Raw genomic sequence first — 16,343 nt, 5'->3', positions numbered from 1 at the left:
GCACGCCAGCCAACGTCGCGACTATATACCTTGTTGTTTAGTTCCAAATTTTTTAGAAGTTGACGCTGTAACACTTTTGTTTATGTTTGACAAATATTATCTAATCATAAACTAATTAGGTTTAAAAGATTTGTCTCGTTAATTTCGACCAAACTATATAATTAGTTTTTTATTTTCGTCTATATTTAATACTCTATGCATACGTCTAAAGATTCGATTAGACGAGGAATCAAAAATTTTTTGCAAAATTTGTTGGAAACTCAATGCCCCAACACGAATAAAAAAAACAAAGCCTAAAAAAAAGGGCCCAGAGATGACACCCTCCTCCGCAGGAGGCAGCAAAGGATCCGACCCGCCCCCAATGCCCCAACACGAATATTTATTGCGCCCACCCCTTGCCTGCCGGAGCCAGACAGCCCCACCCAGCCCGAGCCCCCTTCGTCCCCTCCCGCTCCCACCCGGCCCAAGCCCAGCCCGCCAACCCGAGTAGTGAAATAATTGCGCCCCCTCCCTTCTCGCGGTCGCCTCACCCGGGTAACCTCACCGCCGGCTTCAACCAAGCTCCTCACACACAGACAGAAGACAGAGGCGCACCCGCGACCGCGAGAGGCGAGGAGACCACTCCACCACCACCACGACGCCGCGGGGGAGACGAAGTGACGTCGCGTTCGGCCCCCTCATAAATCTCGCCCTCCATTCTCTCTCTACCCGAGCCCAGCAGTAAAAAATTTGGGGGGAGGTGAAGCGAGCGGAGCAGGAGGGAGAGAGAGGGAGGGGGAAAGACGAACGACGCCGGCCGCGGCGAAATCGGAGGCGAATTCGGGGCGCGGGGCTCGGTCCGGCCGGGAATTCGCGCGATTCGGACGCGGGTTCGCGGGACTGGATGGTGAGCGCGCGCGCGGAGGCGCCGCGGATGTGATGATCTGGTGCTCGGGATGACTTCGGCGGCGGCCGCGGCCCAGGCGGCGGGAGGGGGTGGAGGAGGAGGAGGAGTCTGCGAGGGGGATGCCGCTGCCGCGGCGCGAGGTGAGTCGTGCTCTCTTGGTGTGGCGGGCGTCTCCGTGTGCTTGGGTTCTCGGAACGGGTTTTGACGTGGGTTTGGCTGGCCCTGTGTGCTCGCTCTCTCCTCGCTCGCAGGCGGAGGCGGAGGCGGAACGGAGGACGGCATGTACACGGAGCTCTGGAGCCTCTGCGCCGGCCCGCTGGTCACGGTGCCCAGGGTCGGGGACAAGGTCTACTACTTCCCACAGGGCCATATCGAGCAGGTGAGCTCCCCAATTCGACTACCCTCTCTTCAGGCCGCCTCTTCCGCCTCCACGATTTTCGCGTCGGAGCTTCCGTTTTGCGCGGGTGTTTCCGGGCTTCGCTGTGGCGTCTCCGGTGACCAGCCAGGGTGGTGTTTCTGTGGGCCGGTTCAGCGGAATTCCGCTTCTCATGGGGGCAATTCTGTTCGCCAGAGCAGTTCTCGTGGGACTATGGAGGGGGTTTTGCACCATCTCGTCCACTTTTGGGTCCTGCGGCGGTGCCTCCAGTTTGGTGGGTTCGCAGTTCACTGCCCTGCCGGCGAATCAAGCGGGGTTTACTTAGTCGGCTCCGAAATTTTAGGCTTCTGCGTCTAAATTTAGTTGTACTGGTGTAAGTTCATGATTTCCCCCATGATTTGGCAGGCCTGTTAGTGGCTTAGCGCGATCTAAGCTTTACTTTCGCACTAGAGCTCGGAGGCACTAATTCCTAAGATGAATTTGGTTCTTGTGGTGGATCGCCGAGTTCTTCTGTTGCTCAACCACGTTTTCTTTTGGGAAAACTAGCCGATGCCCGTGCGGAAGGTTCGAAATTTTCAACGTAATAAGAGTTTGGAAAAATAGTGGGTCAAAACCATTAGACAAATAAATTTTACAACATACTCATTGCCACATTCAAATCAATGAGTATTGTTTTTTTCAGCAAAGCGAAGTGCATGAAGGGCGAGTTCTCAACAACTCTCTCTTTAGTAACAAGTGTTATTCAGCATTACTTCAGCAATACTTGAACAGTGTTTTTCTTTCACAACAAATCAGTATAAGCCAAATTTCAGCGAAATGAAAAGGTATAACAATGTGAAAATAAGTGCAACAAAGACGAGTTCTCAACAACTCTCTTTCGTAATTGTTTGCCTGTGATACGGCTAAAATATTTTGGTACGGATGCATGAATCATATTCCACTATGAATTCCCATCATACACCAATAAGTTGAACACAAAATGTTCCCGTACTGTTTGCCATCTTATGCGAAAGACAGCCACAAGTAATAAGTTGCAATTACATATAAGCACGAACATAAAGTATTGTGCTCACAAGAAAGATTGACATGAGTTGTCTATTGTTTTACATGGACAAAGAATTGCAGAATGATGAAAGCAGATAAAATTCCTATAGCATAATAAATGGTCAGCTATTTTATAAACTCCACACCACTTCACAATTATTTCTGTGGTCCCTGACTCGATGCTGGAGAGGTCCGCCTCAAGTGAAGTAATGGCCAGCACGTCCTTAATTGCTGAGGGAAAAACTTCAATATGAGACACAGTAGTGATGCAATATGAACCTCCCACCATTCTGGACAAAGTAAACAAAGCCATGATTGCTGGGTTCTCCAGGAGAATACCTTTCATTTTTGTCAACATAAACTACCTTAGAGTTAGATTCTTCACAGCAGTCACAGTTGCAGGGAGGTCAGCGCTAGGCCAGCATCTTGGCTCCTTGGGACAAGTGTTACAGTTGAAGAAAAACCTACATAACAGAGTAATAAAGAACTGTCATGCAACCTATGCTAAGATATGAACAAATAAAAAATGATAGCAGAGTATTCAACCTGCATAGAAGTAAAAAGTAGATCAACATTGGCAACATTAGTATGTTGTTGAGTTAAAATTTATTTGTCTATTGATTCCAAACCTGATATTTTTTAACTAACAACGACAAATACTTGGATCTGAGCATGCAAAAATCTAGAACAATACCTTGCTTTAACTACTGATGATAACTTGCTCTCCACTCATTATCTAGAAAAATATAAGCACATCATGTGTTTGCTGTTACCTTCTTGCTTGAAATGTGATGGAAATCTTAATAACCCCTTGCTTGCTACTGGCTACCTGCATAGAACAGTCATGTAGAGCCATTGTGCTCAGTTTTTTGCCAGTTTAGTAGGAAATTTCAATCTGTGGTTGACATTACATTGGGCTTCTGCCTTGTTCATCCACTTAGCGAATTTATTGACTCCATCCTTATCAATTGTGAATTGTGATCAGCTGCTTGGCTGTGAGTTCTGGTGATTTGGTGGAGTAATTTGTCACTTAAATCGTTCTTGTGGATTTCAGGTGGAGGCATCGACCAACCAGGTGGCTGAGCAGCACATGCAACTTTACAATCTCCCATGGAAGATCCTGTGTGAGGTCATGAATGTTGAATTGAAGGTAATTACACCACCTCTTGTTGCAAATGTGACCTCTGCCTTTCAACCAATATGTGTGCTTGATTGATGCCAATTTGTCGGGCAGGCTGAGCCGGACAATGATGAGGTTTATGCCCAGCTCACTCTGCTACCTGAATCGAAGGTGAGTGATGGTTTTAGCTTTCACATTCTTGCTCCATCTGAATCTTGATCTGTAGCGTCTAAACCGGCACCATTTGTACATCTGGCCCTGATGTAGCAGCCAGAGGAGAATGGCTCTAGTCAGGAGGAGATGCCTGCTGCACCTCCTGCTGCACTTGCAAGGCCACGTGTGCACTCCTTCTGCAAGACATTGACAGCCTCTGACACCAGCACACATGGTGGTTTCTCGGTGCTGCGTCGCCATGCAGATGAATGCCTTCCACCGCTGGTTAGCTTGCTGGATCGTTGACTTGATGTTGCCAGTACAGCGGCAGTTGTAGGTTTGCTATTTGTTGCTTTAGTGGCAGTGGTAATCTTTGTTTTGGCTTCATGGTCAGGATATGAGTCGTCAACCTCCAACACAAGAGCTTGTGGCCAAGGATCTGCATGGTGTGGAATGGCGCTTTCGTCACATATTCAGAGGTGATCGCTCAACATCTTTGTTATTTGATTTTGATCATATTCCAAGGACTTGTAGTCCTCTTTGCTCATTTGCGTGTATGAAAGAGTTGCAGACATGGTGCCAGCTTTTGTTTGTTTGTGCAGTGTATACAGAGTTCTTGTGTGCATTAATGACACCTTAACTTGATCTTAAATTGGTTTAAATGTGCTTCCAGGTACAATGTGTATGCATTATCTTACCTCACTGGCTTCATTGTGGGGACCAACTTGTGTCCATCATGTTTGTTGTGGTTTCTTTCCATGGGCGTGCATTTGATGATGCCAGGATAGCCATTTAGTTTTGTCAGTCAATGCATCTTTTTACACACTTTAGTTTTGTATAGGACAAGTAGTTATTTTCACATTTCTTTTTGACTTGGGAGTGGAGCCACCCAATAAAATTTTGTGCTCAGTTCATGTTTGACAGTAGATTGTTAGAATTGAGTTGTGGGATCCTTGTGGAGTTTTATTTCAGGTAGGTTTCGGTTACTTCAGGTCAACCCGGAAGGCTTTTTTTGCAGAGTGGCTGGAGTGTTTTTGTTAGTGCAAAGCGTCTTGTTGCTGGGGATGCCTTCATCTTTCTGAGGTATGTTTTTGTGACAATGATTAACTTTTAATCAGACTTTTTGCTCGGTATAACACCCCCCCCCCCCCACCCCCCCCACACACACTACTACTACTACTGCTACTACTGCTACTGCATAATAAGTATGCTCTTGAATGATGTGTGCAGAGGTGATAATGGGGAGCTGCGTGTGGGAGTCAGGCGTGCCATGAGGCAGCAAGCAAATGTTCCGTCTTCAGTAATATCAAGCCACAGCATGCATCTTGGTGTTCTTGCTACTGCATGGCATGCTGTTAACACTGGGACCATGTTCACTGTCTACTACAAACCTAGGTTTGTGCTAAACCTTCTCTAGGTTTTATGCTCGAATGCTCGATGATTCCTGAATGCTGTTAAGCCTTGTGCTATTTTATTTCTGATCTAATATGCTGTGGTTTCATTTAATATAATTGTCTACTGAATTACTGTTCTCAGGACAAGTCCAGCTGAGTTTGTTGTCCCCTGTGATCGCTATACGGAGTCACTGAAACGAAATTACCCTATAGGGATGAGATTTAAAATGAGGTTTGAAGGTGAAGAGGCTCCAGAGCAAAGGTAAGCAATTTTCTGGTGCTATAGTAGATATTTTCTGCTTCACATAGTTGATTCCTCTGTTAAAATTGACTTGAAACATTATATTCCTGTACAATTAGGTTCACTGGGACGATTGTTGGAAATGTGGATCCTGAACAAGCTGGATGGGCTGAATCTAAATGGCGTTACCTCAAGGTATTACCTTTATCAATGACATGTTTTGTGAACATTGTTGTGATGTGCTTGTTATCCAGGTGAGGTGGGATGAAGCTTCCTCCATTCCACGTCCTGAAAGGGTTTCTCCTTGGCAAATAGAACCTGCAGTCAGCCCTCCCCCTGTCAATCCACTTCCAGTACACAGGCCCAAGAGGCCTCGCTCTAATGCTGTAGCTTCTCTGGCTGAGTCTTCAGCTCCAACAAAAGAAGGTTTGGCTTTGTCATGCGTGCAAAAACTTGTACTCCATTCCAAGTTATATATAAGCTGTTCTGCCTTTTTTAGATATACATAACTTTTGCTGTGTATCTAGACAACTTGTATCTAGGTGCATAGTAAAAGCTATGTATATAGAAAAGCCAAAATGACATAATTTGGAATGGAGGGAGTAGAATGTATGGTAATTTTACTAATGCATGTGTTTTATCCTATTCTAGCTGCTCCGAAGGTCACATTAGAGACTCAACAACATGCCCTGCAAAGGCCCTTGCAGACCCAGGATAATGCGGCCCCAAAAAGTGGTTTTGGTGATAACAGTGAGTTGGACGCTGCTCATAAGTCAGCCCTGCGACCATCAGGGTTTGATCTAGAGAAGAACACCATTGGCATGCAGAGGAAGCTGGGTTCAGATAGTTGGATGCATATGAACAGACCTGAAGGATACAATGAAATGTTATCTGGATATCAACAACCTAATAAAGATGTACAGAATCCACAGGGTTTCTGTTCTTTACCTGATCAGATTGCTGCCGGTCGTCCTAATTTCTGGCACACCGTAAATGCTCATTATCAAGACCAGCAAGGCAATCACAATCTATTCCCTGGTTCATGGTCCATGATGCCTTCAAGTACTGGCTTTGGGTTGAACAGACAGAGCTATCCAATGATGCAGGAAGTTGGTGGGTTGTCTCAGAGTGCTACGAACACCAAGTTTGGGAATGGAGCTTATGCTGCACTACCTGGTCATGGCATTGATCAATACTCTTCTGGATGGTTTGGGCACATGATACCTGGTGCTCGCATGGACGATGTCCAGCCACGCGTGATTAAGCCTCAACCTTTGGTCCTTGCTCATGGTGAAGCTCAGAAAATGAAAGGCAATTCATGCAAGCTTTTTGGAATTCACCTTGATAGCCCAGCCAAATCTGAACCTTTGAAATCTCCACCAAGTGTTGCCTATGATGGGATGCCACAAACTCCAGCAGCAGCTGAATGGCGGATGGTTGATTCAATTGAAGCAGACAGATGTTCTGATCCACTTAAGATGCCAAAGCAACTCGATGCTACACAGGTAGATCCTGTTCCAGAGAAATGTTCACAAGTTTCAAGAGGCACACAGTGCAAATCACAAGGTGGATCAACTAGGAGCTGCAAGAAGGTGTGTTTTTCTTGTTACTATAGCAAGCGTTTTCTCTTTAATCTCTGACAAAGTCTGTCGAATGAAGGCGGAATTTTAGTTACCTGTAAATTCTTTTTACAAGAATAGTGCTCCGGGTATTCTCTTCTTTAGTTTTCTGCCAGGGACATGTCTAGTAAAGATTGCTTCTGTAGTACCCTTTGATATGTCTGTTTGCAATGTTCCAAAGCTAGACAAACTTCCAAAGCCTGCAAATTTCCTAAGGCCAGTCTCAGTGGCATGTTTCAATGCACTGTTTCCAAAGCAAATCCGCTGACAAGACATCAATGAAACAAATAATGAAACAACCTCCACAATGCATGAGTTTCACCTTGACATTTCCTAGGCTGGGCAAAGCATTTAATTACTGCAAAATGATTGGATCACATGTAAGATGGTGAAACGATTTAGCCATCAGTGAGGATTTCATCCCGTTTCACCGCGTGGGAAACAACGCCGGCGGAGTTTCACCATGGTGAAACTACTTCTTTCTTTCTCCTCTTCGTGTCATGCAAAAAGTGGAGTTTTGCTGACATGGCGCTCTAATAAATGTGCATGACATCCTGATGAAACCCTCATTGAGACTGGCCTAAGGCAACATGCAGAACATAACTAAGTCTCCATTACTTGCATATTACTCCTTGTTTGGAACTGCATAGTAGATACCATCTGAATGCTGTTTCTGTATGCACTCCTTGTCTGGAACTGCATTCTGAATGCTGTGGCTGTATGCACTAGGCAGAACATTTTATCGAAATATACTTATTTTTAGCATCAACCCTGCTCACCATGATGGTTCATGTACGATGTCTGTTCATTTCAGGTCCACAAGCAAGGAATCGCACTTGGCAGGTCTGTGGATCTTACAAAGTTCAATGGCTACACGGAATTGATTGCTGAGCTGGATGAGATGTTTGACTTCAATGGGGAGCTGAAAGGTTCTAACAAGGAATGGATGGTTGTGTACACCGACAATGAAGGTGATATGATGCTGGTTGGGGATGATCCCTGGAAGTGAGTAACTATTGAATATCCCCCTTGTTTTTCTTGGTCGATTTATGTAAGCCTATATCTTGATTTGCCTCTATTTGACTGGGCAGTGAGTTCTGCAACATGGTCCACAAGATCTTCATCTACACAAGGGAGGAGGTCCAGAGGATGAATCCGGGCACCCTGAATTCAAGGTCCGAGGACAGCCTTGCTAATTCAATGGAAAGGGGCTCTACTGCTAGGGAGACACCTGGCAGCCTATCCGCCTCTTCCCTTGACTCTGAGAACTGCTAATGCCTTTGCAGCTGGTAATGCAACCCATTTTACTAGCAGCTGCACCTAGTCTTGATTATAATTCCGAACACACATCATCAGTCCTCCATTATTCTTTGCCTGATTGTAGTTCTTTTGGCAGGTCGTCTGAAGTAACAACTGGGAGGAAAAGGCAATGTATCCATAGGTTTCCTAGTGGAGCTTAAATGCTTTTCTTTTATATATGCATTGGACGAGCCCATAGTACCCTAGTATTTATAGATGGTGCTCGTCCTGGTGGTCTAAGTTGAACCCTCTTATTCGCTGCAGTTTTGGTTTCTCCTTTCGGTGAGGTAGGTTAGTTGGTTCGCTTGTCGTACCACCTAATGTACGCGTAGCAAACCAAGCGAAGCCCTCCCGCGCTTTCCCTCGGCACAAAGCGTTGTACATATATCATCTGGTAATCGTCTCTCCTGTGTCCCGTGCTTAAAGCTTCGCTGCTGGGTTGCTGTTTGGAGGCCCCGCCGTTCCTCCCTCTAGTTTGAGTCTTGTTTGCACTTGCAGAATTGGGGGCTTGAACTTTTCTACTGCTGGTGTAGTGATTGACCAATCATGCTGAGCTCTCCTTTCAGCTTAAGGTTCCAGATTGTTTTGCCGCTTTGTTCGTTCTCGGCCGTGGGTGTATTGAGTGAGTAGCTGAATGTTATCATGGTGTTGTGATCCTGGTGGGTTCTGTTTGGGACTAGGAAGGCACTTGATAGCCATGATGTCGTTCGGTCCCCTCATCGATGATGATGCGTCTCGGTGGCTCGACGAGTTGGAAGCGGCATGCATGTCTGAACGCGGGACGCCGTCGGGGCTTGGGTTGCGGCGCTACCTATTGCGCCCAGCCTTTGTTCAGAGGAAGCAGCCACCCGCTGTTTCCATCCATGCATGACTGCAAGTAGTAGTCTGGTGCTTGACGTTGACGACGACATTTGCACCATATTGTCGGCTTGGAAAGTGACACGTTCATCATAGTACCGTTGGGAAATTGAGCAAGCCCTCCTCCTCCTCGGTATTCCTGTCCCTTTGCTCGTATCGTATGGCATGGACTTGGCTTAGGCTGTTGGTCTGAGACGGCGAGAGCCTCCGTCCTCCGAAACCTTGCCGGCGCCAGCAACCTTCGGCAGCCGTGGAGGTTCCGATGGTCCGATTCGTTTGCACGGCATCCTGGAATGTCTTGCCGGTTGTTGTTAAGGACTTCCGACGACCGATGGACGAGGGGGGAAAGAGAGAACACCTTACCCCCGAGGCCGAGGGACGGTCTGCCGGAGAGCACCACCGCTGTCCTCGCCCGGGCCGGTTTCCGGCTACGCGTAGCACGCCGGCACGGAGCGAATTAATCAAACGCACGCCTTCACATCTCAAGAAGTCTCTCTTTTCTGTAGCCTGGACCAGAACCGTCCAAGCACACTGCTACCGTGCACCATCCAACTCTGAGACTTTTCACAGTTTCACCTGCCGTTAGTTACCTTCCGTTCCGAAGCTGCAACTACCGCGTCCCGGAGGCCGTCCGGCACCCGGCAGGCCGGCGGCGGCGGTAGATCCAGGCGCACATGCGCGCGTGCACGGCCTTGAAGACGGGGGGTGCAGTGATTGTGATTGTGGCCTGCCTGACACGGGTCAGGTCACAGAGGGAGGAAGCTGTCAACCCGATCGCGCGTGCAGGCGCGCCCGAATAAATTCTTCCTCGTCTCCTCCTTCACCCGTAGGAGACGTTGGGATCGAATTTGAAGGCAGTAAAAATGTGGAAATACGTACTATATGCCTGCTAGCATTTTTACAGTACGTACCAGTGCCAATACCAAACGGAGCCAGCAACTACCGCTCCAACCAACCCACGCCACACACTCAGTCGAAATGGCTTGCTAGCTGGTAGCTGCAAAAGCTTTACATCTTTTGTGCGGAATGGCGACATGGAGTGACAATTCTAAGGCCCAGTTTGGTTCTCGGTAAATTTTATTGTCTATCACATCGAATGTTTGGACACGTGTATGCTATGAATTATTTATGAAACTAAAAATACAGCTGTAGAATAATTTGCGAGACGAATCTTTTGAGTCTAATTAATTTATGATTGAACACTATTTACCAAATACAACAAAAAATATTACAATATCTATTAAACTTTAACATTCACAACCAAACACCACCTAAGCCGGCTGCAACTGCTAAGTCTGCAGTAACGAAGAATGCCCCTGCAACGGAGGATAGGCGTCAGAAATTCTGAGACAGCCAATTTTCGCAATCGCAATGGACAAACATCTGCAAGACCGACCCTCTCAATGCGCTACGAGTCATCAAGACCTAGTGTCTATTTGCTACAGTTCTGTTTTAAATTATAAGACATTTTGACTTTTTTTAGATATACATTGTTTTTTATACATCTAGATATATCGTATATCTAATAAGTGCACAATTAATAAAAGCTACGTAGCTAAAAAAAAGCTAAAATGTCTTGTGATTTAGAATGGAGGAAGTAGTTTTTTTTTTGGCTTCGGTTCCCTAAAACAATTTCACCGGTGAAGCTAACGCAGTTTTTAAAGTAACGTCTGGTCAAATAGCTTCTCAACAGAGAGAAAACTAGGAGAAGCTAGTATTTTACCTTGATTCATGCGCTGTGAAAACAGGCGCAAAGATGAAAACTACAAGCTTGTTTGGCTTGTTGCAAAAATTTACCACGCAAATATTTGCTAAGCAAAAGTTATGGAAAGCTGGACAAAAACATCTGTCACATTTAACAAACCAAATGTGAGACGTTGGTAAATTTTGGTACTATAAACCAAATCGTATGAAAAAAAAAAACTTGACTTCCCCAAGTTTTGACAAGTAATATTTGCCCTGATGTGTCGTGTATTGTGAAAGAATCGATCGAAGCAGGATATACAAAGATACAAATGAATTGCTGTGTGTGTGAGAGAGATAGAGTCGCGCACACACGCACACACAGGAATGGAGTGAACCGTATTGAATGCGTGCATCTCATCTCATCGCACGCCAACGAGCCGCCCTGCATTGCATTGCACGTACGAACGCACGCGCACTGCCCTCATGATTGGAAGAACTCAGAGACGGACGTCCCTGCCAGTGGCCGTTCTGGTACTGCTGGCAGCCGCTGCCGTCGCCGGACGGCCGGCCGGGCGGCACGCCAGGAAGGGGAATCATGCGGCCGTGCAGCCATTTTTGGGTGAGAGTGAAACGAAGCAGCTCGCTCTGGCCGGGTCAGCTCAGGCCACGGCGCCATGCAGTGTTGGATCTGCATCTGCAAGTGCCAACTGCCAAAGTGCCAAGTGAGGCCGGCCGCTGGCAGGAGGACGCAACAGCAGTTCACCTAGTAAAAGTACTGCTTGCTGATTTATTGTGAGAGAAAAAAACTACTAAATGTCAAACACATTCTAAAGATAATCTCAAGCGAACAAGCTGTTTCTACGCACCTTTATTTTAGTTCAGGAACTATTTGCAAAATCGCTGAAAATCACGCGAAGAAAAACCACCAAGACTCAATTGTCTGCCCCGAGGAGCTGCACAAACACAGCAAAACCACATTTCACCCAAAACTCGAGTACTCCACAGCGATAAAACTGCAGTTTTTCACCCTCATCTCGCGCCAGGGACCAGCAGGGCAGGGTGGAAATGGAGCCCTGCTTTACACCGCATTCTATCTCTCAATCTTTCATCAGCTTTTACCCGGATCTCGCCGGAAACCAGCCAAATAAATCCAGCGCTGCTGATGGCCGGCTGCACTGCATGCAGTGAAGACGCGCTTGGCCCACCGTATCATGGTCCAGCCCGCCGCGCCGCCTGCTTCCAAACAAACTGACCTGAACCTCGTCTGCTACTACTCAGCATCATGCAGATGCAGCAACGGCACCTGCAGGCTTTTGCAAACCCAACAAGCAGGCAAATCCAACGGCAAAAAGGAACAACCATTCAACATACAGAGAGAAGACGCAGATCTGACAGAGATTTAAGCTGGTTAGCAATGGTTCACTTTTCTTTTTATCATTCCACGCGACTTCGACTTCGACTCAGAGTTGCAGGAGAAAAGCTAACTGCACAAGGCAAACACACATGTACCAAGAACTAGGACAGACTGGGAGAACACTGACATTATTTTTTTTGACTCTATTAAACGACTAGCGAACGGACGGATATGGTTCTGAAAACCCTGAGCAGGACTCTGTAAAAAGACGAAGATGGTTCTGAGTTCTGACGAAAATCAAACCCTGACTGAGACTGGAAACACCAGTTCTTGTAAACTTTCCCTTAGCTACATTGTTCTCTTCTCTTTTTTGGCGGTAGGTTGAGCGGTCTCGCTAGTTGTCCTCGATCATGGCATCACGCCATGGAACCCAGCAGATTGCAGGAGCACGGACTTGATCTCTTCTGGCAGAAGCCCAGGGCCTTCATTGCATAGCTGCAGTGAGGAAAACAATAAGGATCCTTGTAAGTTTATTTTCATGTGGCAATCAAATAACAAAAAGTCCAAATTTCAAGCTGTTAGAACATGACAGCTTGTGCATGAACTTCACCGTCCTTATGGATAGCTATGTAAGTGTCAGGTTCTGACAGTGAGAATGAGAAGAAAGATATGTGCAATTGTATTGTACATACCTCAGCCTTGAAGATGTCCAAGGAAAATCCATTGAAGCAACTGATAACAGCTTGCTGGACATCGAGTCCGAGGCCTTCGATCGCCCTCATAGCAGAAAGCAGAAGACCAGGCCTGCGAGCACAGAGCATGTGGATGTTGACCGCCCGGCCTTCCCTCATCCTAACCTCAACCTGTTGCAGCAGTACAAATGGCACAAGTCAGCTAAAATGCTTCAACCAGTTACCTACCTTCCTATCGCTTGTCTGTTGGCACATCTGGAAGGCACGAAATGCCCGTGTTTTCAGACAAGAAACAGTGACAGTCGATCAACTGCTTGCCGACTGCAGAGCAGCAGCTGAGCTATGGCAATTCCGGTTCAATGTTTCTAAAAGGGCTGTCGTGCATACCTGGTGCAACGTCCTGTCCATGGCTAGTTAGTAATAAGCTTGAAGTTGTAAGTTCTAAGTTAGAAACAACTAGCCCCCCCTTTTTTGCAACGTCGCTGTTGCACCTATTGTATTTGCTACCTTTGTTATGAGCCGTTTTGGGCTAAAATAAAATGTTTTCCAGGTGGGGAACGACTCCCCCCCTTTGACCCTAAAAAAAAAAAAAACTGACATAAACTGATGCCTACATCATTCATATTACAGCTGAAGCTATATTCTGTTTAACCAAAGAGTATGATACCGTGTCACCACAAGTACTGTCAAACCATTTCATATGAAGGAAAGCTACATATAAAGTGTGGATTCAGAGAGAACATATACTGACCCTTGGTTGCTGGGAAGTAGGGCTAGGCAATGCACTTGGGCACACCTCTTCCTTCACACGAGATGGTAGAGTGGGCAGTGTCGGAGTCAGTGGGTGGAAGCTTGTGGGTGTTGGAGGCAGTGAGGCTGTGGAAGGGGATGACTCCAGCTCATTCTGAAGATCATTGATCTTCTGCAGCAGCTCCTTGAGGTACTCGATCGCGTCGCCAAGAATGGAGGCCCTGTCCATCTACCAGTTGCAAACAGAAACAATTAGTTCATTGGCCGGTCAAACGGAGAAACTAACATTAGTGATATGATATATCTATGAATATAATAAAGGATGTACCAATAAGACTAAAGGTGAAGTACTCAGCACAAAACAGATAACTGAAACTAGTCATGCAAAAAAGCACTATTACACCATAACTGATGCCTTTCTGTTCTATGGTGGAAAAAAGAAAGAAAGAAAAAATTCTCACTTTGATCTGAACCAAACTGTAACAGCAGAGATGTAGGGAAGATCTTTTATTGTATTTGTGCAAGCTGTTACATGATTGACTCGAAACAGAGAAAGAGGCCCTGGAATCAGGCAAAGGACACTGTGCTGGATAGTGATCTGTATGCAGGACAACTTATGAACATAGATCATGGACAGATTGAAATCTCAATTTTGCTATGTTAGTCATGATGACACTTGACAAAGAGGTTCCCTTAACCGCAACAATAACTGCAGGAAATAGAACAGGAGGTGCTTTTCTAAGAGAGAAGAAAGAAATGCACATAATCGAAGTCACAACTTATAGGTTGGGACCCTAACTGAAGCACTACCCATAGCATCATCAAAACCTAAACAAAAACTGAAATGGTAGATGCTAACCATATACCTTTTTGAACTAAAGATGTGCAACTTATAGAACCTGAAAGCGGTTATCCCTAGATGAACATAGAAAAGTCTTAAATGGCTAAATCGATCCTGCATACATATCTGCCATCTAGGTATAAAATTTGCACCTGAGATGTGCATACCAACAGTTCATGACCAAAAAAAAAAAAAAATCATCACAACATGGACAACAGCTTGATAAAATCAATAGCATAAACATACCAAAATGACTTGAACACGCATTACAATGCCAGAGCCTCGATGCTAATCACAGAATTCTTCTTATCAAACAAACAATAAAAAATCACTTTGCATCTACAATTCTAAGGGAACAACTGCACCTTATATGAGCTACATCTCTACACCATGGAGTACACAAGCTTCACATATCAATTCCATGAAACATATACCAATATAAGCATACATAGTAATGCTAGATGCTAATTGCTACCAAAACGCGAGAATTCAGCTAAATTACGACCTACGATTCATAGTAAGAGATTAACAAATAGATGCAAGGGTACAATTCTCACCTTGCTGATCTTGGGCACGACAGACCGGAGCATGTAGAGCCGGTCATTAAGCTTCTTCCGGCGACGGCGCTCCGCCATGAGGTTCTTGGCCGGCAATCCCTTCCTCTTACCCTTCCCGTCGCCGGTGCTGCCGCCTGTCACCGTGCTGTTGGCGTTGGAATCCTTACCGTCCTTCTTTTCACTGTCCTCGACGCCCCTGGCGTCCTCCGAGTCGTAGTTGAGCCCGGACGCGTCGATGCTCCCGCCGTCATCGTCGTCGGCGTCGTCCAGCACCGTGTCACCGCCACCAGCCGACGAAGCTCCCGCAGCCGCGGTGATGGCCTCAGCCTTGCGCTTCTTGTCGTCGTCCTCCTCGCCGGCGTTCCGGCGGAGCGCGCGCTTCTGGAACAGCGTCGGCTGCGCGCCCACGGGCGGGAAGATCTCCAGCGGGCGGAGCACAGCAGCCTTCCCGCGCCCAGAGAACGGCGCCGTCAGGGACACCGAGGCAGGAGGGGGCGCCGCGGTGGAGGAGCCGGCGCCGTTGTTGAACATGTCGAACCCGCCGAGGCCGCCAAAGTCCGGCATTTGCGCTGGCGCTGTGCCGAAGCCGCCGAACGAGCCGAGGAAGCCGGCGTTCCCTGCCGGTATCAGGGAAAAGGACGCGGAATTCGACGCGTTCCCGGCGCCGGCGAACGGGACCAGTTCCCCACCGGCCCCGCCGCCGAGGCCACCGAGGCCGAGGTCGAACCCGTGGACGTCGAACGTCGCGCCGCCAACGTTGAAGAGCGAGAACATCTGCGACCCGGCGCCGGGGGCCGGCGCCGGCGGCGCCAGTAGCAGGTGCCCCTGCGCGCCGGCGGCGGAGGCCGCAGCCACGGGGTCGAAGCACCAGTCGTCATCGAGCACCGCCGGCGAGCTGAAAACACCACCGACCCCCATGGCGGCGGCGGAGGCCAGGGCCAGGAGGTTCTGCTCCTCGTGCCCCTGCTGCGCCGGCACCGTCACCAACCCCATGGGCGTCGGCGGAGGCGCGTGCTGCTGCTGCTGATCGTTGACGTCCTCCGGTACCCAGAGCGGGTTGCCGAACGGCGGGAGCATGACGGCGCCGCGCGAGGGCTCTCTTTCTTGGGGGTGGCAGAGCTCCAGAGGACAGCGGGCGGACCAGCGGTGTCGTCTGAGTTCTCTCTGCCAGAGCCCAGAGCAGTGGTGCCAGTGCCTGTATATATCGAGCCGAAGTACTGTGTACTGGACCGTGGAGAGTGGGCACGCATGAAAAGACGAGAATGCCCTTCAGCCTGAAAGGCCTTCTTTGCTCCTTTGTTTCATGGCCTCTTTCGCAAGCAATCTGGACCTGACGTTCAAGATCGGACGCTTGGGATGATACTTACGCTACGCGAGCTTGCCTCGAGGACAAGCAAACATGCCACTCTAGACAAAGTTGTTCGGCTCTAGGATAGAAATTAATAATGCCAGCTTTTATCGGCGTCATATTGA

At 47.5% G+C, this 16,343-nt stretch overlaps 2 protein-coding genes across 3 annotated transcripts; one reads left to right on the top strand and one right to left on the bottom strand.

Annotated features, from left to right (window-relative positions):
* LOC110435301 (auxin response factor 23-like) lies at nt 561-8,724 on the top strand. 2 transcript variants are annotated; one of them, XM_021460738.1, is made up of 15 exons: nt 561-1,026; nt 1,138-1,265; nt 3,361-3,456; nt 3,541-3,597; nt 3,694-3,864; nt 3,974-4,058; nt 4,572-4,662; nt 4,810-4,974; nt 5,116-5,235; nt 5,334-5,409; nt 5,469-5,640; nt 5,866-6,806; nt 7,648-7,838; nt 7,925-8,122; nt 8,230-8,724. In XM_021460738.1, exons 1-14 carry the CDS (start codon nt 936-938, stop codon nt 8,106-8,108), a joined length of 2,568 nt encoding a protein of 855 aa, XP_021316413.1. In that variant the 5' UTR covers nt 561-935; the 3' UTR covers nt 8,109-8,122; nt 8,230-8,724. The 2 variants fall into 2 exon arrangements, with proteins under 2 accessions (XP_021316413.1, XP_021316414.1); XM_021460739.1 differs by having other exon boundaries at nt 3,697-3,864; nt 8,230-8,676.
* Nucleotides 12,066-16,054, bottom strand: LOC8064787 (transcription factor SCREAM2). Its single transcript, XM_002449533.2, has 4 exons — nt 14,871-16,054; nt 13,474-13,701; nt 12,723-12,893; nt 12,066-12,525 (listed from the first exon to the last, which is right to left on the bottom strand). The coding sequence occupies exons 1-4, from the start codon at nt 15,945-15,947 to the stop codon at nt 12,439-12,441; spliced, it is 1,563 nt and encodes a 520-aa protein (XP_002449578.1). The 5' UTR covers nt 15,948-16,054; the 3' UTR covers nt 12,066-12,438.

This window comes from Sorghum bicolor, chromosome 5 (genome assembly GCF_000003195.3).
Source record: "Sorghum bicolor cultivar BTx623 chromosome 5, Sorghum_bicolor_NCBIv3, whole genome shotgun sequence".
Classification (NCBI taxonomy): Eukaryota; Viridiplantae; Streptophyta; class Magnoliopsida; order Poales; family Poaceae; genus Sorghum; species Sorghum bicolor.
The sequence above is the reverse complement of the archived record's forward strand: the minus strand, read 5'-3'. Positions and strand labels throughout refer to the sequence as shown.